Here is a 23,567-nt window from a genome sequence, read left to right as displayed (position 1 = left end):
CAAGATGTCTGATTTAGTTGGGAAACAGCTGAGAGGTTTTCTATATGCCGAGGGATGCTTTGGAAATAAAGAGACTCAGAAAAAAGCACTGAGACACCCCTCTCTGTCGAAACAGGCCATTTAAATACCCCTCCCTCCCCTACAGCACTACCTGTATGATGGTGAAAGTGGGAGCCAAGAGGTTATGGACTGGGGAGCAGGAAAAAGCAAAGTGGAGAGAAAGTCCATTTTTTAAAGTTCTAGGATGCAGATAAAGCTTGCTGGGACTTTTAATGAACAATTTTTAGATCCTTAGGAATCAAGGAGGCTTTCGCAGGCAGAAACCCAATTAAGCTTGCCACTATTGATTCATTACTTAGAGGACATTTCTTCTCTCATTCCATTTTCTTTTCTTAAATACACAAGTAATTTCTACATTGGAGTGTGGATGTGTACAACAGAAGTCATCTATAAATGATCTCTGCCTTGTGTATCTTGCCAGGCCATAACACTAAGTTATACCATTCTTAATGGTATAACACTAGGTTATACCATTCTTAAATCTGGCATCTTCTCCCACACGAGATCTGATCTGTCTTTACGATCTAACCTTATAACTGCCACAGTGGTGAAGTCAGCACTAATTTTCTAACAGAATAACTCTGATGAGAGGTGATGGCCTGCACTGGGGTTGGTTCATTGCTTTTCCTCTGCAAGTGACACACTCACCTAGATTTTTGTAAAGAATGATGGGTGAAGCTTTATCTTCGTGTATTTTTGTTTTGAAAGAACACAAAGAAGATGGTTACCTTGTTTGGGTATCCCAGGTATATCTTCAAATGTAAGTGTCCTCAGTGAAGGTCTCCAGAAGGCATATGACTCTACCAGAGCTTCCAGTCCCATTCTGTTTAGAACAAAACCAACATGGCATCATGAGATAAAGCTGTATTTTCTCACATTTCTCTGGATACTTTACCTCAGAAAAATATAGACATTAGTAATATTTCAGGATTATTTTGAAGTTGATTTTGCTGTTTAGAAGAGAGCCTTGCATCCTCACCCATGAGATCTCTGTGATCTGCAGTCACTGGGCTGGCAGCGTGCAAAGAGTTTCCCAGTTCCGCAAGTCTGGCAGTCTATTTCAGTTTTGGCTTTTTTGGAGTTTGGGGGTCTGGGGTGGACTTGACTAAAAAGACGTTAAATGTTTTCCTAGTACAACATTTCCGTAATAGAAACTGCTCTAACTGCCAGAGGGATGACCTCCTATTTCTGCCCAGAACAAAGGTGATCCACTGACAGCTTCTATTAAAATAGGATTCCCAGTCATTACCATGAGTGGGAAAATCATGTTTACAACATGAGCAAGGCATGTATAAAGACATGTTGTTTCTTGGTTATTACGTGCTGAGCAAAACGCCTTTAGAAACTAAAAATATTCTGTCATTTTCTTTACACAGTGCCATGACAAAACAGAAGTAACCGGGCAGACAATCATGACAGACGGTATTTAGAAGAATCCCTATTTCCTGAAGGTAAAGGCTCATTTGTTTTCCGGCAGCATTTTATGAATAATGTACCTCAGAGGTATAATTTTGCTGTTATTTTTGGCTGCTGGGCCCCAAAGGCCTGTTAAGTGTCAGCATCAGGCATGCACCAAATACAAGTGCTTGCCTCTGAGCAGCAGCACTCTGTAAACTCGAATTATGCAAATAGCCCAATCTGAAGCTACCAACATGTTCTTCTGGTACTGCTTCTTCCCCACTGCATTTCTAGCGGGATCACAAATGTATTTCAGGAAACAGTTATAAAGCATTTATTAGCTGAACCTGGACTAAAAAGATAGCCTTCATTTTGTGCAGTAATGGTGAATTTTCATTTCTAGTTAAAGTGGAGATAAAAGCCACCTCCTGGAGGAGTGTAGCCAAGGCGATAATTTATACAAGATGCCTTCGAACAATTTCCACATTTTATCACCACCCTAATTTACGCTATCAAATGGCCAAGTTTATTTAACAAAACAGTTATGTTTTTCCTGAAGTATTTAAAGGGAGAAATTCTGGTCCTTTCCTGAGTAAAAGTTTTTATAGGGTCAAACTTAAGGCCTAACTGAAGAATGAAACTATTCTCAGCACATAAATTCTGTTGCACTTTGCAAATGCACAGGGAATGCTTTTAAAAGGTGAAGCTACTGACTTCTGTAAAATAGCCTGTGGGACTGAACAGGAGTGACCTGAAAGGGAATATTTTTAATTAAACAGAATTACTGCATGCAGCAGTGCGTAGTAAGATAGATGCAATTATTAAAGCAATAATGAAAAGTTGGATATAATGCTTCCACAGTATTATTTTATTTTTTTTTACAGTTTGTTGCAGAATATAATGCCTAGCTTAGAAGTACACGGGCTAGAAAAATAAAGATAACCGAATCTTAACATTCCCTTTCAATGTCCAGTAACAGCGTAAAATAATAATCAAATGAGTAGACTGGCAATTTAAATTAAAAAAGGAAATTTTCCTTGACAACTAAAAATCTGAAGTGCATTCCCAAACACACTTATTCAGTACCACAGGGCCTATCAAAGAAAACAGCAATACTGACTTCAGTAAACCGACATCGAATTACAATGGACAAGAGTTTGCAGAGTCACTTCTGTAACGAGAAACACTACAATAAAAGCATTCAGACCTCATCTAAAGCCAGTTCCAAAACATTTATTCAGAGGCTGGCCCTTCCTACAGGACTGGCCTCCAATCCATTTCTGTAAAGTACAACTGTCTTTCAAGTCAAATATCCTGCTTTTTTTCCAATGCCCGAACCAAACTTATTCCTAGCGGACAAACCAAAAAACCACTCTGAATAGCCCCAGTCCTACAACTGGATTTGCAGTTCTCTTGCTGCACCTACATCCGCCTCGGATAATACCAGGTCTGTCCCGCCACGTTAAATCCAGTTCAAAAATGGTTTGCGAACAATCCTTTCCTCTCTCATTTGAAGGTCATCTTTCCTTGTTTCATAGAACATTACGGAAGAAATTCAAACCTCACTTAAATGCAGAAATTTCAGAGGAGTCAGGGTTTCACACTTCTCTCTTTAGAACTTATTTTATAGCTCTGCAAAATAATGCATAGCAGAGACACTGCCTACGGAGAGCTGTCAATCAGGGCACGTATGGCAACTTTTTCCTTCCCCAAGTACATACGGCATGTTTTCTTTCTTCAGTCACTGCAGTTACCTGGAAGTTACTGTTCACTTAAATGAGGACAAAACTCTATTTATGCGGGTGCCTGGGGCATCCCTTCCAGGCCCCAGGATGGAGTGTGGCCAATTGTTTTTTGCTAGAAGACAAAAATCTTAGGGAGCAGCAAATGCAGAGTGCAAACTGAAAAGATACTTAACAGTGAATTCCTGTGAATCTTTACACTACCCCCACCCCTGCCATAACTGTTCATCTTCTAAAAACTGCTCTCGTTTGCTGTCCAGGTTTAACGTTTATGTGACTCAGGTGGAAGCACAGAACAGGCTTTACTGCTGTGGCCTCCGCTAAAAGAGAAGCTTAATAAAGCAGCTACCAGAAGATACTCTCTGAGCATTCCTACCAGCACAGTCTGCTGCCTTCTCTGCAAGGCTGTCATAAATATAGCAGCTGTAGACACCAAACGCAATGTGGTCACTGGAACTGATGTATACTATGCACCACAATTAAATGCTGCTTTTTTTAGCTGAAATGGTTTAACATACAATTCATAACAGGCTTAAGTATTTTGCATTAAACTGTCTTTGGATAAAATACCTCATCAGTACTGGCAGCAGGGACTAGACCCAAGTCTCCACTTTGCACTACTCAGATTCCCCATTGCTATTTTGAAAGATTCATGGATCAAGAGAGAACAAGCAATTAATCAGTCCAACTGCAACAGAGGAGGTGGAAACCAAGCTCATTTCAAGGTCAACTATAGCATAATAGCAAAAGTATTCACCTAGGAAGTGGATTTAAAACTCCTTAGGCTAAAGAGACACTTGAACACAGGTCTCCCATCTCCTAGGCAAGTGTACTAAACACAAGGTTACTGCAAGAGGCGACTTAGTTTCTCTCCCTTTAAGTAAAAACAACAAGCCGTTCATCCATACTAAATGCCACTTATGGGCAAGAAAGCCTGGGCTTACAGTTTGACACCACTATCTGCAATTTGTGTCTCCAGCCAGAAGAAAGAGGACATTTCAGAAGCAGAAGCAGCCTGAAATCACACACCTGAGTATGCATTAATGGCATTTGCAGCCTTCGTGGTATGCCGCCGCTTCCACCGAAAGGAAACTTGAGGACACGAGTCAAGCCATGTGCCAACCTGTTCTTGACCGCGATGGTCAGAGGAGCAGGAACGGGAGCCCATCACCGAGAACATTACTGGGAAATCTAAGTGCTCCCTCAGGGAATCTAAGTCCCCAGACTAATTTTTCTGTAAATACAGCCATTCCCCTCTACCAGCCTTCACAAACCAATTCTGTCAGCATTAACAAGCCCACCTCCTTCCCCAACACCTACCTGTTACGTCCCGAATCTCTAAACCCTTTGGCGAATGGATTCCTATCAATCTTCAGACGAGTTATCTGTGAAGACAATTAAAGAAATTATTACATGCAAATTCAGCTGAGTAGCACCAAAAATGACTATCCTGACAGAATTAAGCCAACAGTGGAGTAGAAACATCTTCATGTTTGCATGGTTTAAGATGGTTGTCCTGAAACACAGCAAAATAAGGGCTAGCCTTCTAATCATTATTTTTGCAAATCCCCAGAGAAGCTAATAGGTATTTAATGCTACCAAATGGCAGGTTGGAATTCTTGAGAAAAATCTTCTGGCAAATGTCATTCTTCACCTAACAGAGTATACTGCCTAACTGCAATAAAATTTAAATTAAATTTTATTTCTGTACGGGTCAAGAAGGAAATGTGAAAAGAGAGATTATCCCTAGGCTATTATCCTCCATAAAAAAAACCAGCACACACATGCATCCGAATGCTTGTAATTTATTTAAATAAATGTGGTAGACACCAAATAATTACATTTCAGTATTTACATGCCTCTCCTGCTCTTCTCTTTGTAAAGATAGCAAGGCATATATAATTTCCCAAAATATAGCTGCAATAACTTACATGGAATTAATAAAATGTCACAGCATTAACTATGGTGTCTCTATGTTTAATACTTAAACAAATGGTAGTAAGAGCCAAACACTGGAGTCATGCAACCTGCAGTTTACTTTTGACTTTGGATCCGTGTGGACCCAGACAAACTGTAGTTAATAATATACATTGAATGCAGTTAATGAAAACGACTCCAACTTTTTTCAGATCCCAGCTTCTCTGTTAAGGTCCTGGGAGTCTTGAAATACTTGGAGTCAGTACCAAAAATGCTTTAAAAATTCTATACAGACATGTATGTATACTTAAATGTACAAAAACACCTTTAAAAATTAGACTGCTCTTTGCCTTGTGCTTCAATGCTGTATTTATAATTAAGACATCATTAATTATGCTAATTAGACTGTGTGATCTCCATAATAAGAATGACTTTTTACATGCAGTGTCTAGCCCACATGGCCTGAATTCTCAGCTATAGCCTCCAGGCGCTGCTGTAATACTATTAGTAAAAGCTATTTGTCATATGAAAAGGGTTTAGGCAACGCTTTTTAATAAGTGGTGTAATAAAAGCATTCGCTTTTCTCCAATCTCTTCCTTCCCTGTCCAGTCTGCAGAACCCCTAAAGTGCTAAGCAGAAAGCCGACGTTACCTGTTGATTTTGGTACGCTGTGACAGTAGTGAAAACTGTCTCTGGAAAGGAGAAGGCTTTCACCCCTTCTCCTGAAGGGATGGGCTTGACCGGGGACAGATCATCTCCACAGTCTTTTCGGATGACGTGGACACGAGGCTGGTATTTATGCATAGAGTGAAGGATAATCTACGCAGTCATGAAAGGCAAAAGACAACATTTATTAGAAAGGACACACTGCTGTTTCAGGACTAATAGCTTTTTGGAACAGACTATGGTATGTGTTTACCATGCCACTTACTGGAAATCAAATGTTTTCTTTAACCTCTGAAGGTTCTTATTACAGTAGTCTAATCCCCGTGCATTTATGTTGTTGCCAACCCTAAGCATTTAAAAATTATGACTCGGGAGCTCCAAATTCAGAGACTAGCTCAATTGAGAATGGCTCAAAAAAAAAAAAAAATTACAAAAAAAATCAGGGGTGAAGCCCTGCTCCCACTGGAATTAGGAAACGTTTGTCCCTATTTTCCACTGGAGCCTGGATTTGATCTGACGGGATTAACATCAACAGCATTTGCCTTTTGTTTTTGGAACCTTCAGAATATGCTCGGAGCAATTTTCTTCCTGGTATCCCAAAGGCTGGAAACATATCTTGTTTTGAATACAAGCTGAGACTCTCACACTCTGAAGGAGCAAAAACTTAAAAGTAAAATAATACTAAAATCCAAAACTCTAAAGTTTTAATAACCCTAGATTTATAATACATATCCACACAATACAACCAATACACAAACCCTTCCCGGCATACAAAAGCTCAATTAAGAATAAAGGATAAATGAGAAGTATATGAACTCATAGTGCATGAAATTAAACACAAAAAATACCTCTTCATATAGTTCCCAAATTTTAGAGAAGATTTAAAATACTGATTTTTTTCCTCCATTTTACACCACTTCAGCTAACCACTACTAAAACAGAAGACTTCAAGAAAAAAAAATAATTGGAAGCTCAGCTATTATTGTTGGAATGCCTAATAAATTAGTAACTCAATAAATAAATAGTCCTATGCCTATTGGCCTGTGGAACCCCTAACCAACATTCAGGGGAAGCTTTTTAATTTCCTGCTCCTTGAGTAGCCTCAGACCGTGTATGCGCTGAGGCACTCGACGGAGCCCCTATGCCAGACACCGTGGAAGTTCATTCATCCAAATGACACAGAGGACATTACATTAATTTGGATAAACTGGAGTTTGGCTAGTTCAATACACTTGGTCCTGGCCAGATGACATGACCCCATTTTGGATAAGCCAAGATTCTGGATAATCAGGGGGTTTATCAGCCTGTAAGTAAGGTTTTGACAATGACATCACAGGCTCCAATTAATTTGCTGAGGGAGTGTCCTATGGATGTCCTCATATGAAGCCTTTTCCCGGTTTCTGAAATCTTGCACAGAGCAAGATTTTTATCATGCAAATGTGTATTCTCTTTTACAACACTCCTTTCAGTTCTCCGCTGGCAAAGATCTACAAAATGAAAATGCAGAGAGGACAGCACATTCCTGACCCTGTCTTCCCGTGAACACCCAGTGATAACCGGGGGAGATACTGGTGCAAGAGAAGAAAAATGATCAAGGAAAGCTCTGTTCCACTGATGAAACCCATCGCTATTTGGTGCCTTGTCGTTTGCCTGGGTGCCACTGAGCGTACCACGTTCCGCTCCCACCCCGATCACTTCACCCCACCAGCTCTGCCATGCAAACTACCCACTTGCCTACACGGCGGATTTGACCGTACGCAATGATAACCCAGGCAGCCACGAACAGCTCTGCTCTCATGTGTCAGGACAAGTGAAGCCACAGCAGCGTGGAGATGACCATCTCCCACTCCTTACCCGGGTGGCTCTTGCAGCTAAACCGATCCTTGTCATCGCTTAAGAGCAACCTGGCTTGGCTCTCTGCTATACTGAAATTTCCGACTCTGACATACTGTCAGACAATTAGTGAATCCATAGCAGGACGGGTTTTTTTCTCTTGATTTTGTACCATGCCTTGTACAATAGGAACTCTGTTAATGATCAGGACTCTGAATTTTGAATAAATAATATGTAATAATACGTAACAGCAGAGCCCTGGTGAATTAAAGAACAACACTATGTACACAGGACATAAAAGGAGAGGGAGATGCAATGGCCACTCTGAAAACCACGTAGGCCTATTATTCTAATCATCGCCTAGACTTACCGTGTTAAAAAAGCTAAGGAAAAGGAGACTCCTGCTTTTCATTTCACATTGCTTGCGTATTCAACGGCGCAAATGGGATCTAACAGTTTATCTGCAGAACCAGCAACTTTCCCTTCGTACCCCGAAAAGCCAACAATAAAAAAACCCCAACCAGAACAAACCCCACCAAATGCCAAGCACGAACTGGCATTGCTTTCAACCCACAGCTGAAAAGCCTGCTTCTCTCTACAAATCCCTCACAGGGCTCGACAAAAAAAAACACTCTGGGGAGGAATAAACCTCTCCCGCCAGATGTAAAATTACGCTTTGGCCCCTGCAAGCTGTCAAGAAATCATTATCAGACAGAAGACGCCGCAGCAGGGAGCCCACAGGTAGGCAGCAGGGCACGGCTGGGAGAGCAAAAGCGGCCAAGGCACCCTCAGACACACAAAACTGGGATTACCTTTGGGATTACCTTCGCAATACAGCTTTTGAGAGATGCTGCCGTGATGAGGCCTCAGAGCTGACCCTGGGCTCGGGCACCGCCGTAGCACAGCCATCACAGCCAGCACAAGCGAGAGCCCCATCCTCTTTCCTGGGGGAGATGCCGATCCCCCGGCAACTCGGCGGTGCACAGATTCCACAGCCACCTCTCCACCCTGATGGGTGCTCACCTTGCTGCTGTTTTCACCAAAAATCCTCCTTTGTTCCTCCCTGCAAAGCCCATGTATTCAGGCTTTCTGCAGTCAGGGAAGCGTGTGGGGCCAAGGAGCATGGATTCCCTCTCCACAAAGACAAAAACTGCAAGTGCAAATGCTGATGTTTCCCAGCTTTTCATTGTCACAAGAACGTATAACTACCCATTGACTGTAAGCAGAGCTTGCTACTTGGAGCCAAGTCTGGGCAGAGTAACAGTCCGCCTCTGCTTCCAGCCTCACCCCGCTTTCAAATGGTCAAAAAAAAATAAAAAAAATACCAACCACCAAGGAACAATTAACACGCTAACAGCCTCATTTTCACTAAAAGTTAAAAGATGTTTCTCTGCATCAAAAAATACTCAGTTGAAAAGCATGGAAAATAGCATCAAAAATATTGACTTTTCCCCCTCTACTGAAATTCAGATTAAAAACTGCATCAACACAGAAAAATCAGCCAGCTCTAACCAGCCGGAGGGAGAGACTGCTTTGACAATGCAGCACTTACTCCACAGATGAGAGAGGGATGAGGGGCATTAACAAAGAGCGCCCAGAACACGCACTCCTCAGCGTCAACAGCAAAATGCAGGTTTACTTTTCCTTGCCATCACAGCACAGATGAAAGATACAAATGCCACAGTATGTGTCGAAACGGAGCCATCGGGCCGTAATGCCTCTATAAGCACACAGTCTTTCCGAAGTAGGGAGTTCACCCTGAGACTCCCTTTGGAGGTCAAAAATACGCAAGGCAAAAATACCCTCACAAATTTTGCTTGACCTCCTCAGCCTGCAAGTGGAACCCCTGTATCAGAGAGCGTCCTACGTGCAGATGCACTTCGAAATCTCTCCGCAGAACAGCGCTATAAAATTCCATCGTCACAAACTCCCACTCAGAATACTGATGAACATAGCAGCAGGCAACGCGGAGCCCGGAAAGCGTTTGAGCAGCGAAGCGAGTTGTCTTAGAGATGGCTGATCTCCTTTCACAAGAAGCTAATCCCAGGCCAACGCAACACGAGGGGAGCTGGCTGCCATGAACTACTACTACAACATAAATACTGCACAGGAACACTACCTGAGTGTCTGTTTGCAAATCCCGTCCCCATTCCCATGGACGTGGGTCAATTCTTTCACTGCTTCGGAGAGGTAATACTCTGGAATAGGTACAAGGGCCTTGGGTCGATCTCGTGTCAGCTCCCTACCTCAACACCCACAAGATCAAACCTTTCTCTAGGATTTTAACACAAAAACCCTGCAAAAGCTGATACCTCTGAGGCACGCGGTTAGAATAAAGGAACAATTTTGACAAGGATTAAAGCCCCAGAACCAGACAGCATGGAAAGCACACCCCAAGAACAACAGCTAAAGGCCAACACTGCTCGGACTACTGGAGGAATGATGGCAGGGTGTAGAGACCTCACTGAGGTTTCTCTGAGCCATTCTGGCTAAGCAAGAGGGGAAAAAAACCCCAACTTTCCAATAATCTAAAGTATACCCCATCTCCCATAGAAGGGTGGGAGAGTCAGAACACTCGATGTAAAAACAAATATTCGAGGGACAGTGCAGCCTTGACCCCTAGCTCTTCTAATCCCCCATCCCTCCCCTGGTACCCTCTTGAGAAAAATGGTTCCTTCCTGCTTATGAGAAACAATTGTTTTTTATATTCATCACAAAATATGATTATTCGTTTTCCATTATTGCTGGAGGCATTCAGAGGCTACATAGCTTTTTCAATACAGCATTCCACACTACCATAGCTTTAAAAGAAAAAATGTACCCATTGGAAGAGACACTTTTCTGCTTTCTGCTTTTGCCTTTTCTGGTAATTATGAATGACATGTTTGCAATTTCCCAGATTTGAGAAATATGAAATTATTTTACAGTCATCCTTCTTTTGTCCTTTTATTTTAATACTTAAATTTCCATTTTGGGGAGGAGGGGCGCTGCCGTAACTCTGAATCAGTTCAATGTGTCTCAAATAGCTGTACTAGGGCTTCGCTTCACTAGTTTCCAAATCGAAACACTTAACTAAAGACCAGAAAATTTATATCTCCCCAACATTATGAATAATGGTGTGCTGTGTACGCTACACAGGTTTCAGTTCAGAATGAAAACAAAGCTAAGATCTGGGATGGAAAAAATACAGTAATACAATTCTCTACATAGCCAAGATTTTATCACAGTTTGCGACTGCAAAGTGCATGGGTGGACCATGGTACCCACGTATCGCCCCTCCGAAATGAGTGAGTACAAAATCCAGCCGGCCTGCCCGCTCGGCCTTGGAAAAGCGACATTTTACCCATTCGCATCCGCTTCACTTTTTTAAGCCCTTACAACAGAGTCAGGACCCAGAGAAAGCAGCTCCCACTCAAGAAGAGTCACAAACACACAAACGCTAGGAAAACTAAGGGAACTGAGTGTGCTAACCTTAACTCAGATGGACACTGCCAAATGAGACCCCACAGCTGTAATTCTGGAAAGAAGCAATGTCAAAAGTCTTTCTTACAAACCAAAAGAAAAGCACTGCTAACTTAAGAGATGTTAATATCCCCATATTCTTTTTAAGGAAAAGCACAATAAAATTATGAAGAGCGTTAGAGGAAAGGGAGGCTTTTTTTGCCTCTGTAACATGAAATTTGTAGCTCCTGCACCATTTGACCACAGTCTCACGTTAATCTCCTTTGCAAACACAAATGGAGGAAAAAAAATCTCATGCTTAAACTTGGACTACGTATTGGCAAAATACCTGGCCTAATGTCACAGAGTTACAACTATACTGAAAGATGCATGTAGTATCTTTGTTCTCTGTGCCAGGTACGTTTTCTTTCACTCCCTTCCGTGAAGGAGAAAGTATCCTGGTTAATAAATCGGGCTACACTAAGGACAATGGAATCCACATCCTGTCTCAAAACTTGCCTCCAATATCTTAAAACTCTACCACTTGGAACTCGATGCTCCTTCTGAAAGGAAGCCAACATTTGCCATTTATTATGGGATTCTGCAAAACTAAAGACTTCACCCTGACTAAAAACAATTCTAATTTTTTAATTATTTCCTAAGGTGTCAAGTAAAACTATTTTAGGGATTGCTGGAAAGATACTGGCTTACATCTGTCATGTTTCAACAGTTTTGAAGAGAAAAGGAAATATTAACATAACACATTTTGTCACATTAGATAATGTCATAACTAAACAATTTAGACCTTGCAAACAGAACACTCATACTGCATACGTCTTCGCCAGTTTTTTCAGAAGTAATGAGCCTCAGCTGTGAAAGGGTCTTGCTTCATAAGGTATGTAATAAATCATTATCGGAGCAAACCCAGCTCCCATGTTGTTCGTTTTTGACTGCAATTATTAACACCTCATGGGATTTCACACAAATGTTTAGGTTAAGAAAATAGTTAAGTGTATTTTTATTCACATGAAGTTATTACACACTATTAATGTTTCTTCTGGCCGCTTGTGAATTTAAGCGTCCTTTTTGATCGGAGCAGAAGTTGCGAGTAACACACTCGGTGGGAAAACATGAGAGCAATTCTGCCCCTTCGTATTAGGCAATTTAGCCTTGTAAAGTCTAACTTTGCAGAAGGAGTTCTGTTTTTGAGGGGGGAGTAAAACAGCAGGCTCTAATAAGCAGTTAATTATCGGAGCAGAAAGTAAGCAGATTTCAGATCTGGACGGTAAAGTTCCAAAACAGCTTTGAAAAGTCAAGCCTATTTCTGGCACCCTGAAGCTGTACGTCAGAGTCTTCCAGGGCTGAGCAATGTGCCTACATATAGTCCTGCAGAAGAGCGAGTACTCACATGCCCTTGATCGTCCAGCTCGTTATTGGTAAGCTTCAGTTTGTCGAAGCTGATCACTTGTCTCATCCACGTCTCCCCAGAGGCGGGTGAATCGGGGTGAATATAAACCCGAGGTGGCACCGGGGAGTCGGCATTACCAGCCACCATCCACTTGGAGCTATGATAAACATACCTGTAAAAAGATAACAAATACCTATAGCCACAAAACACAAAATAATTTATCAATCAGACCCATTCAGTATTAATAAATTAGGGCCCATACCTATAGCAAGAACCCACCAATTAACAAAACCTGAAAGGACAATAAATAAAAGTGGAGTTTTTTTAATTTCAAAACATAGTTCTGGTATCTGCAAAAGTAAGGCTCTGCTCTGACCTTAGTCATCTTAAAATCAGGAACAGCCTTAACACCGGGCTCCACACTGAGCTTTAAGCTGGTGTCAGTTCATTGATTGCTACAGCTCCGCTCTGAATAGGCATCAGCAAGCAGGGAAGAATCTAGTCCCTCATTTATCAAATCGAGTAGTAATTCCATATTTGGAAGGTTTAACATGTTGAGTCTAATATAAGAGTCTATAAATAAAGCTATTGAAGGGAAAGAACGTTATGATTGGGAAAAATAATGAAACTATGTCAGACTATGCTCTTGGTATTTCTGCAAGACCATATTAATTTTCTGGAATAGTATTGCAGAAAGGCTTAAAAATGAAAAAACACAGCCCATATTTCATTTGATAGGCCAATGCTGACAAAGTCATTTTCTAATAAAAATAGTGCCTGCTTTGGTAGAAAACTTATTTTGAAGGCAGACACCTCACAGGGCAATTTTAAAAGCACCAATTAAAAACTTCAAGGCGTTTTTTTCCAAGTACAGTGAAATTCCAGTAATTCAGCTATACTTTTTAATAAAAACAAGAAAAACCTTATCAAATCATTTGTTTGTACAATTCAGTTCCTTATTAGAAAAAGACGAACGACATAACTGGAAATGAAAACAAAATGATCCAATACACGCACCGCTCCGTACAATTCATATCAAGCTGTAAAACTAAGATCTGGAGTGGAGATGAAACTCTCTCCTGGTGACAAATTCTCAGCCCCAGATCACACAGTCAGCTGTTGTAACATTTTTCATTTATTTTATATTTGATGGTTTATACTAAATACATGCTTTCCCTACAAAAGTAACTAAAGTCATAAAGACGCAGAAAATATTTTGAGCAACAGTTTCATGTAAACACTTCCAAATATTTACAGCAGGGTCCAATTTTGCCAGAAACCTAGACCTAGCTGTAATTTTCTTCATTTCCATTTAGCTTTGCCGTCTTCCCTGACAGCTAAAGACTAGGCTCCATATGTGACTGCTGTTGTATCTTTCAAATCTAAAGATCTACAAGACAGTTTGTAAAGCCACATGAACAGCCAAAGTTAAAATAACAGTCAGCAATAAAAGAAAAAAATCATAGATTGCACAGCAAAGAATGAAAAGAGGAATCAAGGGAAACATGTGAAACATTCATATTCAGCGGGAAGGTTAAAGGCATGGTGCTAGTACACGGTTACAGACATTTTAGTTTGCCAACTAGGAAAATACTGCCCTTCATACTTAACTTCTGTTAAGTTCCTTCAGTTATCTGGGCACCACGTATCACGCTGGGCAGACAGCGCAGCTCATTATGACTGTATTTATTTTAAATGAAATGAGGTTTAAACAACTCATATGCAATATAACTGTTTTGAATTTTTAATACTGACATTCTTATTCAATTTGGAATAATTACCTTCCTTTTTGTATGAGTTAAGGAATTGCTCAGACCTTCCAGGAATGATATGCTCAGATTGCCAAGTAATGCACACATGCAACACAAAGCAAGAAAAGGGCTTTCATTTGAGCTGCACTGCACTGGGCCAAAGAAAAAAAAGCATTTTTTCTCTACGACACAGTCAGAAAAGCCTCCTCTAACTGTATGTACTGCACATCCTCAGCTCTGGTATCTGCACCTGGTTGAAAAACACAAAATCTAAAATGGTCCTGAGAAATGTCTTATACACCGCACAAGAAAAGGACAAAATCGCAGCCAATGAGGTAAGGACATGCAAAAAACACAGGGCAGTGTTTGCTTAGGAAACAAGGCAGCATTCCTGCAGAACCAACCTTTTGGTCTTAGCCTGAAATATTCCTAGTTCTACAATTAAATCTGCAGCGGTTTTCCCTACATTAGGCTAAGTACAGGGTTGAAACAATCAAACCAGCAATTGGTAAGGACCTGATCCTGCCTCCACTGAACTACTTGGCCAGGCTCCTCCTGGCTAGGACGGAGCATGGGATCGCATCTGTAAAGCAAGAGCTACAAAAAGCCCACAACTCACAATAATAACTCCTGCAAACATTTCTACAGGACCAGGGGTTTTCAGCAGAGTCCAACTTTATCCTTCGAAACACAACTGCCCTCCAAACAGCAAGACTTTCAGCACATAGTTCTTACTTACAAATGTTCAAAGAACTACTTTTGTTCCTCACATTATTCTTCAGAAAATAATGCCATCAATTCTTTAAAAAGCAGAAATTAGAAACATTACCCTTTGTGAATCCAAGCAACCAAATATCTAAGTGATAAACAGCTTTTAAATTAAATGATATAATAAATTTGAAGCTAGACATCAGTGCTAATAAAGTTATTAATAAATGTGAATGCCATTTAGCACTAGAAAAATGTGCATTTTCATATTTGTTAATAGGAAATAATTCCCACCTACATGATGAGCAATAAAATATGCCAAGATTTCCTGACCGCACTAGAACTGCACTCTCTGAAAGCCAAAACCCGAGCATCTGCTCACACTACATAGACAACATCAGGCAAATGTATAAAGAGCTTCAAGAGAAACTTTAGTTGGTTTTGCATACTTGGCACAATTTGTGTTTTTTCAAATGCACTGGGATGAAAATGGGAATCCGAAGGAGAGTTAAACACAACCCTCGGCTAATTTATATAGTGTTAATGTTTTCTTCCAATAGCCAAGCTCCCTATGGCTTGCATCGTATGTTTTTTGCCTTAAAGTCACCATACCTGTATCTTTTGTTATCCACTGGCACAATATCCATAGCAATATAATACTGCTGATGTGGGTCTAAACCTGAGATCTTCACTCTCATTGCGGGAAACATCCGCCTGAACATGGAAAGAGAGAGGTCATTTTTAATATGAAACAGACTCGGGAATGGTTGTTTAGGAAAAGTAACCGGTTCGTGGGATTTTTCTCGTTCTTCCTTTTAGCCTACAGAGTCCTTTTGGACGATTATAGTTACATAGCCATGAAATGGCCCGTTCGATACGTCAAAACAGATTTCTAAAGTGCATTTACTCGAACAATGCTTCGTATGTTTTGGGATACGCTTTGGGAGTACAGCTATTACCACATCATTTCGACTTTATTGTTAGACAGTAAATCATTTGGGTTTGAGCCTTCACTTTAGCAGGACACGCACTTAAAGCCCGTCTGAGATGCTATCTGGAAATGTATTTCTGGAGATGCGCAAAGACCACCGCCACCCAGGAAAACCAACACTTACAGAAATGCAAATTGCCACTGGAGTTGCAACTGACAGCAGCAAATGGTGTCTCCTGTCTGTAGCAGCAAATTAGGAAGCTAAGTCCACGGTGATACAATTATAACACTGCGAGGATGCAGTTCTAAAAGCCAACGTGCCATGCTGTAACCCAACAATATGGTCTTTATTGAGACGGGACTTCCTGTCTGCAACTTACTAAAGGTGAAGTGCAAGAGCTACTCTGTTTTTGAAAGGTATAGTAAAACTTCTTTATTGAAAGCAGAAACGAATCTACGAGGTAATTTCTAAAAAAAAAAAATAAAAAAATACGTTCACAATTTAGCTTCTTCTGCAGAGAAAAAGGAGTAATTAACCGATGCGGTGGTTTTAACATACAAAAATGCATTTCATAGCTCACGTTTGGCATGCCTTTTATAAAGAAGGTTCATTCTCGAAGCAAAAAAAAAAAAATTACAAATTTCTAGTGACGAGCTGACTGCAAGCTAATGAGAGGTACTTTTCTGTATTTTATAAACCTGCAAGCCATTCCAGTTTATTCAGTATTTGCTGCTGCTCTAATATATATATATATAAATCAATTAAAAGCCGTTACTGGAAAGAAAAATCCCATCTCCGTTATTTCTGAATAAGCAGGAGGGTAAACCTGACTGCGGTTAACTAGTTTTCCCTTTTATTTCAGTGCACCTGTAAGATAAAACAGAAATTCCCCGACTGGACTCTCTTAAGACAAATGTTGCTTTGTGCTGTTCAAGACTGCATTTCAATCATTAATAAAGCCTCTCTGAAAACGTAGAAGGCAGCATATGGATCCAATAAAATATGTTTTTGTAATTTCTAATAAGTTCGGATACTTTTATACTACCCAGGTTTTTACCATGTGTAGCCACGGGAAAAGGGGAAAAGTTTCCCCTCCGAAGGACACGGCGCTTCCAGACCCTCGCCCTAATGAACAGGAAACCCACACGCTCCCGTGCCCAGCTAAAAATTATCGCCATCTACCTGCCTCGTAAATCTGGGTGGGTTTTTTTTCAACCCCCCCCCCCCCAACCCCGGTTTTTGTTGTGCCCGCCCGCCCGGGGACAGATCCCGGGTGGCGGCCCCCGCCGGTGCCCGTTACCTTCCCGCTTTGGTGATGATCATCTCGGTGCCGATCTCGTGGAAGCGCTTCCACAGCTCGGCTCCTTGCAGGTCCACCCGCGGCGTGGGTAGCGGCGAGCCGGGCCTCGAATTTTTCGGGGAACCGCCGGGGGAAGCGGGAGGGGAAGCCGCCGGGAAACCATCCTCCTCGCAGCCGCCTGCGGAGAGAGACCGGCAGAGGAAGCCAGAGGGGACCGGGGCACCGCGGAGCTCCGAACCGGAGGAGGCGGGGGGGTCTCCCTCGACCCCAACCGGACCCCACCGACCCGGTGCGGGTTTGAACCGAGGGGTGCTTCCCCCTCCTCATCCTCGGAAACAACACCCCCCCTCCAAGATGATGCTCTGCCGGCAGCCGCCCCGCTCCGCGCCGCGCCGCCGGACGGCGGCGCGGCGCGGAGCGGGGCGGCTGCCGGCGATGGCGGGGCGGGGGGATGCCGATGCGAGGATGGAAAGACAGAAGGGATAAGGAGGAAGGAGGGAACCGGCGGCAAGAGGCGGCGGGTCGCGGGGTGGCACTCACCGGCGGGGGCGCGGGAGGCGCAGCCCAGCTCCATGTCGCCGCAGGTCCTACCGGTGGCGGTGGCGGGGGGGGAGCTCTTGGAGCAGCAGCCGCTGCCCCCTTCGTCCTCCGCCGCTTCGTCTTCGCCGCCCAGCTTCCGCCGCTTGGGTTGCCGCGGAGGCGGCGGCGGCTGCTGCTGCTGCTGTTGCTGCTTCTCGGCCCCGATGAGAGCCTCCACGGAGAAGGCGTGAGCCTTCAGGCTCATGGTGGTGCCGGGCGAGGACCGTCGCTTGTCGGCCATGCCCGCACACCCCCCACCACTCCCCCCCCCCCCCGCCTGACTCCGCTACAGCCCGCGCATCCAGGCGCGCCGCGGCCGCCGGCACCCGCGCCCGGCCCGCCGCCCTCCCGTCCTCCCGACCGCGCCGGCAAGGGGCTGGGGCTTTTCCTCGCCTTTCTTTTTAAATCCGAGTTATCAGCCAAGTCTTTTTTTTTTTTTTTTTGGGGGGGGGGTGGGTTGGGTTGTTGTTTTTTTTTTTTTAAAGAGGGAAAAAAAAAAAAAGAAATCTATTCCTTTTTGCAGATGCGCTCCTTCTCTCCCCCTCCTCCTCCTCCTCCTCCTCCTCCTCCACGTTCTGCCCCGTCTGATGGGCCAGGCAGGACTGACATGGGTAACAAACGCTCTGCGGACACAAATTAGGGCTTGTAATTGAAATTTGTTGCCTTGATCTGTCAGCACTTCCAGGCAGGAGACCGGTGGGAAGAACTCGCTCATTAGTGTCACTGCGGCGGCGGGGGCCGGGCGGAGCCGCGGGGCGGGGGCTACGACCGCCCTCGGGCGCCCCACCACCAATCAGCGCCGCCCCCGCCCTGCCGCCCCGGCCCCGACGACCAATCAGCGCCGCCCCCCGGCCCCGGCCCCACCGCCCTACCAGGGGGCCCCCGCCGCGGCGGCCGGGCGAGGCGGGGGGGGGACACGGGGACGGGGGGGGACGGGAACAGAACCCCCGTCCCGCACCGCCATCCCGCCCCCGGCCCCGCCGCCCCGCGCCCGGGCACAAACAGCCCCGCGTCCCCCGGCCGGCGGCAGAGGCACCCCACGATAAACGTTAATGAGGCACCCCCACATCCCCCCCACCCCACCCCCGGGGCTGGTCGGGAGCCCCAGCTCCCCCCGAAACGCAGAGGGAAGGGTGGGCCCGCCCGGGGAGCCGCGTTTCGCTCAGGAAAAACGTTCGGACTTTAAAAAAAAAATGACGTTGTGGCCTTTTTCGCTGTTAGTGATTAGATGGTGGTGGTGGTGGTGGTGGTTGTTGTTGTTGTTGTTATTATTATTATTATTATTATTATTATTCAGCTGTTGCACCGCGTTGTTATCCAGGCACGGGCTGCAGAGGGGCTTCGGCGTAGCATCCGTAGCCCCCTTTGAACCCAACCGATTAGGCGCTGGGGCTGCAATAAAAAGAGAATTAAACCGAACCGTGTTTGAACACGGATGCATCCAGCCGCAGCAACTTTAATAATAATAATCATATTCAGGTGCACAGAATAGTTACGGGGAAAATCCTTTCCTATCTTTCCAGTGAGTAAAACTATGAAAAGTTACAGATTTGGACGCAGATATTATTTTCTTTGCATGCCCAGGGAAATGAAAAAACTATCGAGATTTTTTGTGTGTGTATTTTCTTCCCCCACCCACCCTCCCTTGTTGGGAGATATTTTTTTCCTTTTTTTTTTTTTTTTTCAGAACTAAATGGGGCGACACGCTCCCCTGAAGGAAACAGAATAGAAATCCTCCTTCTGTAAACAATCACGGGGCAAATCTCATGGTTTCGGGGCATAGGATCTCGGCTTCGCTTCGCTGTTTCGGGCAACAGAGAGAGAGAAATTCGTAGCGTGGGTCGTCTGTGTTACAGCCTCGGAGCTCCTGTTCGGGCCGTCGAGTGGCACAGCTGAGATTTCTGATCGTAATCTAAAAAGGAAATAGCTGCCATTTAGGAGACTTAACCGTTTCCACTATAGCATTTTTACCTATCCCTAAAATGCAAATTTACCCCTGATTTTAATAGTTGCTTCGTCAGAGAGTCTGAGGAAAGGCTGACTAATAAATATACCCCAGAGATAAATTATCCCTTCAAATAAGGTTATCGGCGTTAAAACCGTAGAAGTGCTTTCCAGACGTGAAAATATAGGTATGTGACAGAGAGATAAATGATTAAAGAAAACAAAACAAAACAAAAAGAAACAGCCGCAGGAGCACTAACTCTCTCCACATTGGAAAAGATGGCAATTTGTCTGAGAAAAATTCAGCATTACGAAAAAAAAAATCCCCCTGCAGTGGCTGTCGCTCTGAATCGACAGGAGAGCAGAAAATGCCTAGTGCCTGTCACCGACCAAGAGTGCTGCGGAGTTAGTTTATCTTTACGTTAAATCTGGGACATATTAACTGTTCCGTGGTCTAAAGTCTGTCTGCTCTGCCTGTTCCAACCCTGATTGAATCTGAAGGAAATCAGATGTGCGAGAGTGGTCGAAACGTGCTAAGCTAGAGGATCTTGCAAGAGTTTAAACGCCATCGCGGTGGGGATGAGATCGATAGGGAGAGGAAGGAAGGAAATGGATGTTATCTGTCCGAGGGCGCTCCGGCAGCCTCCCCCGCCCGCCCGCCCGGCTCCGACGGCACCTTCCGCCGCCCCGCTCCGCTCTCCCGCCGCCGCCGGGCCACCCGCCCCACCGCCACCGCCACCGGTGCGTCGGCCCCGGCGGGACCCGCGGGGAGCAGGTACCGACCCCCGCCCGGCCGCGGCGGCCCGGGGCGGGGTGGGGGGATGCGGAGCAGCGCGGGAGGCGGAGAAGGGCTGCGCTCCGCGGCAGCGGGGACCGGCGAGGGAGCGGCGCGGGGCGCGGGGGCTTTAGGCCGGGGTTGCGCTTCTGGCGGGCGGGGAGAGCGGCGTCGGCCCCGGGCGGCCGCCGGGACCTGCCGGGGGGCGAGCTGCCCCCCCCCCCGCCGCCGGGTTCTCGCCGCCGCAGCGGCTTGGGCGCACGGGCGGGAAGGCAGCCGGAGCGGCGGGGGTGCGGCGGCGGGGGTCCCGGAGAAGCCTCTGGGCCAGGGGGGTTGCTGGTCCTGCCCAGTTTTTGTTCCTTTCCCTCCCCTTAGAGGCAAACCGCCGCGCTTTCCCGCGGAGGAGACCCTGACCCCTTGCTCCCCGCCGCTCCGCGGGGTGCGCACAGCCTGAGCCTACCCGTCCTACGGCCGATGGACAAATCGTCCGGATTATTTTTTTCCGGGAGGGTGGGCGCTTCTCGTTGTTGTTGATTTTTTTTTTTCCTTGCCAGATTTTTGTAGGTTGATATGTGGCATGCTGTTTTCATTTCTTGACTTTTTTAAATAACTGGGTGGATTTAAATTTATCGAACAACCTGTGATCCATATGTCTGTCCGATTAATTTTTTTATGGGATGATGAAAGAGAGAAGAATCTCTATATATAGTGATCTGCTAATGGAATAATATATATATTCAAAACACCTTTCTGGGGTTACTTTTATTTCCGGACTTTAAAATACGGTCAGGGTTTTTAGGCAGTTGGGTGAGGCTCTTATTTGATGTAGGAGAATCGCATATTCAGGCTTCCTGAAAAAAAAAAAAAAAGTGTTTAAACTGTTTTCCACCAGAAAGATATTTTTCTGAGCTCCCTTCGAAAATCTCGAGTGTCATGTAGGGTGTGGTTATGGCCGTGTTTTGCCATTCACGGTGTGATTTCCGCAAACCTTTTCGAACGTTAAAGTCGGGTGCCATCAGAGAGTAAATTAGCCAAAGCGTCCTTTTCTCCTTAAAGGCACGATTTTCTGTAACTTCCCAGCAGGGGACCATAGGAGCGGTCACTAAGGAAAACACATTTATATCATTATCCGCTTTTTCCCCCCAGTGAGCCTAATCGCTTCACCCTAAGGAGACGTGGCGTATAAAACTGACAGCAGGTAGCTGACGGGGGCTAGTCAGTCAAATATCGCCGATTAGAAAAAAATTAGAGACGCCGGTGAGAACAGCGCATGTAAACTCGGTTTCTGTACTTCCCAAGCGCACCTTCGGCCCCGTCTCTCTTCCTTGCTCTCCGCCGCTGTGGCTGAGCGGGAGGACTCGGGGGGTGTTGGGGGCGAATTAGCACTTCCAGTTTTCCTAGAACACGGTGCACGCCAAGCCTGGAGCGACTGTCCCCGAAACACACCTTCAAAGCAGGCTTGAGAGAAGGATAAGCGTGGCTTAAATTTAAAAGAGGCAGGAAAGCCCCCCTCAGCCCCCCTGGCCGTGGCGGGGTATTACAGCCTGCCCGTCCCGCTCTGCCGGGGATCCTCCGGCCGGGCTGCTCCCGCCGCTTCCAAGCGGGATCCAGCCCGCCGGCGGAGGTGGCATCGGGGAACCGGCAGGAACGGCCGCCCGGAGCGGCGGCGGGGGTCTCCTTCGGTTTCCGATGAGAGCGGCCCGGACCCTTCCCCGGCTTGTGTGCGTCGCCTTCCGCGGGCGCGTAACGAGAGCGGCTGACAGCGAGGGGCGCGGGGGGCCCCAGCTCACCCCGCGCCTAGCCCAGGCCCACCGAGCCCCGGCGACCCTGGGCTCAGCCGCCGGTACTCGTCCCGGGGCCTGTCCCGGACACACCGCCCCGTGCGCCCGCCCGACGGGCTGAGCTCCGCGGCCGGACTGGGGCGGGGGGGAGCGGGGCAGGCTTCCCCGACACCTGAGGCTCCCCGGGCTCGAACTCGACTGGCGGCTCCCAAAACAAGGGGAAGGCGAAGCCGACCCGGCCCCAGCATCCAGGACCAGGGTGCATGCAGCATCCCGCTCGGCGGTCCTAGCTTAGGAGCCGAGAAATGGGAACGGGGAAGGGGAGGCCAAGGGAACCCCCCGCGCCCTCACCGCTCACAGAGCCGTTTGTCGCCTGAGGTGACCCAGAGTTAACCCGGACAGCGGGGAGCCTCGCTGCGGGCGTCGCCGGTCGCCCCGAAGCCAAGCCCAACCTGTCAGGAGCGCGGCCACGGAGGCGCGACGGCGGCCCTCAAACAAACAGCCGCCGTGAGTGGAATTAGAGGAGGGCTTATCGGTGCGGCGTGGCACATTTTGTTCCCGCTTCAGCATCGCGGTGCGCTGCATCGGGGCGGCCGCGCACCGAGGAGGCGAACGGGTCGGGCCGGCCCGCCGTGCCCGCCGACGGGGCGCCCGGTCCGGCAGCAGGCGCGCGTCATCCCCCCGCGCGTCGGCCACCGGCCTTTCTCCGCGCACTCCACCGAGCCCCTCGGCCCCGCCGTCCCTACCGGCCGGTGCTCCCGCAGCCTCAGGTCTCGTTTTAAAACTGCGGAAAAAAAAAAAAATATTCACTCCCCTGCTGTGGAGTATAAATAAGATCGGCGTACGGAAATAAAGGCGCAGCCAACCGACCGGCTTTCCAGACGGGTGAAAATGCTGAGGAATTGCACTAAAGAATTGAAAACACAGTTTAAGAGCACCCGTGTTAAAATTATAAATATTCTGGTGATTGCGTTTTATAGCGCTTAAATTGCTACCTTAATTTGGAATTACGCAGCAACGAGTATGAATCATTTGTAAGGAAATCTCCAGTATTTAATACGACGCTCCCACTTACATTTATTGTTCGTTTCAGACAAACGATTTTTAAAAATAGCCTTTTCATTACTCCGGTCGCAAAATAAACGTTTGCAAACGCTAAATGAGGGTTGAAGAAACCTCTGGCTTTAGTTCTTTATTGCTTTCCTATAAATTTAACCCATATTTTCACTATTGTCTCAGGAAAAATATGAAAACATGTATGGAATTAAATTAAATTAGGTAGCCTTAAATCACTATAGTTTAAGGTAGAGTCACTAATTGGAAATATTTATG

At 45.7% G+C, this 23,567-nt stretch overlaps 1 protein-coding gene across 2 annotated transcripts in view; it reads right to left on the bottom strand.

Annotated features, from left to right (window-relative positions):
- TBX18 (T-box transcription factor 18) overlaps positions 1-18,070 on the bottom strand; it is a 28,937-nt gene extending 10,867 nt beyond the window's left edge. For both annotated transcript variants that reach the window (XM_074581243.1, XM_074581242.1), the window contains exons 1-7: positions 17,697-18,070; positions 17,157-17,334; positions 15,537-15,638; positions 12,466-12,637; positions 5,769-5,936; positions 4,521-4,585; positions 789-883 (exon numbers count right to left, since the gene is read on the bottom strand). In XM_074581243.1, coding sequence (XP_074437344.1) covers positions 789-883; positions 4,521-4,585; positions 5,769-5,936; positions 12,466-12,637; positions 15,537-15,638; positions 17,157-17,334; positions 17,697-17,976 — 1,060 coding nt within the window. In that variant the 5' untranslated portion in view covers positions 17,977-18,070. The remainder of the gene's footprint in view (positions 1-788; positions 884-4,520; positions 4,586-5,768; positions 5,937-12,465; positions 12,638-15,536; positions 15,639-17,156; positions 17,335-17,696) is intronic.
- Positions 18,071-23,567: the final 5,497 nt, after the last annotated feature.

Source organism: Larus michahellis, chromosome 3 (assembly GCF_964199755.1).
Source record: "Larus michahellis chromosome 3, bLarMic1.1, whole genome shotgun sequence".
Lineage (NCBI taxonomy): Eukaryota > Metazoa > Chordata > Aves > Charadriiformes > Laridae > Larus > Larus michahellis.
This window is presented reverse-complemented; position numbering and strand designations above follow the sequence as displayed.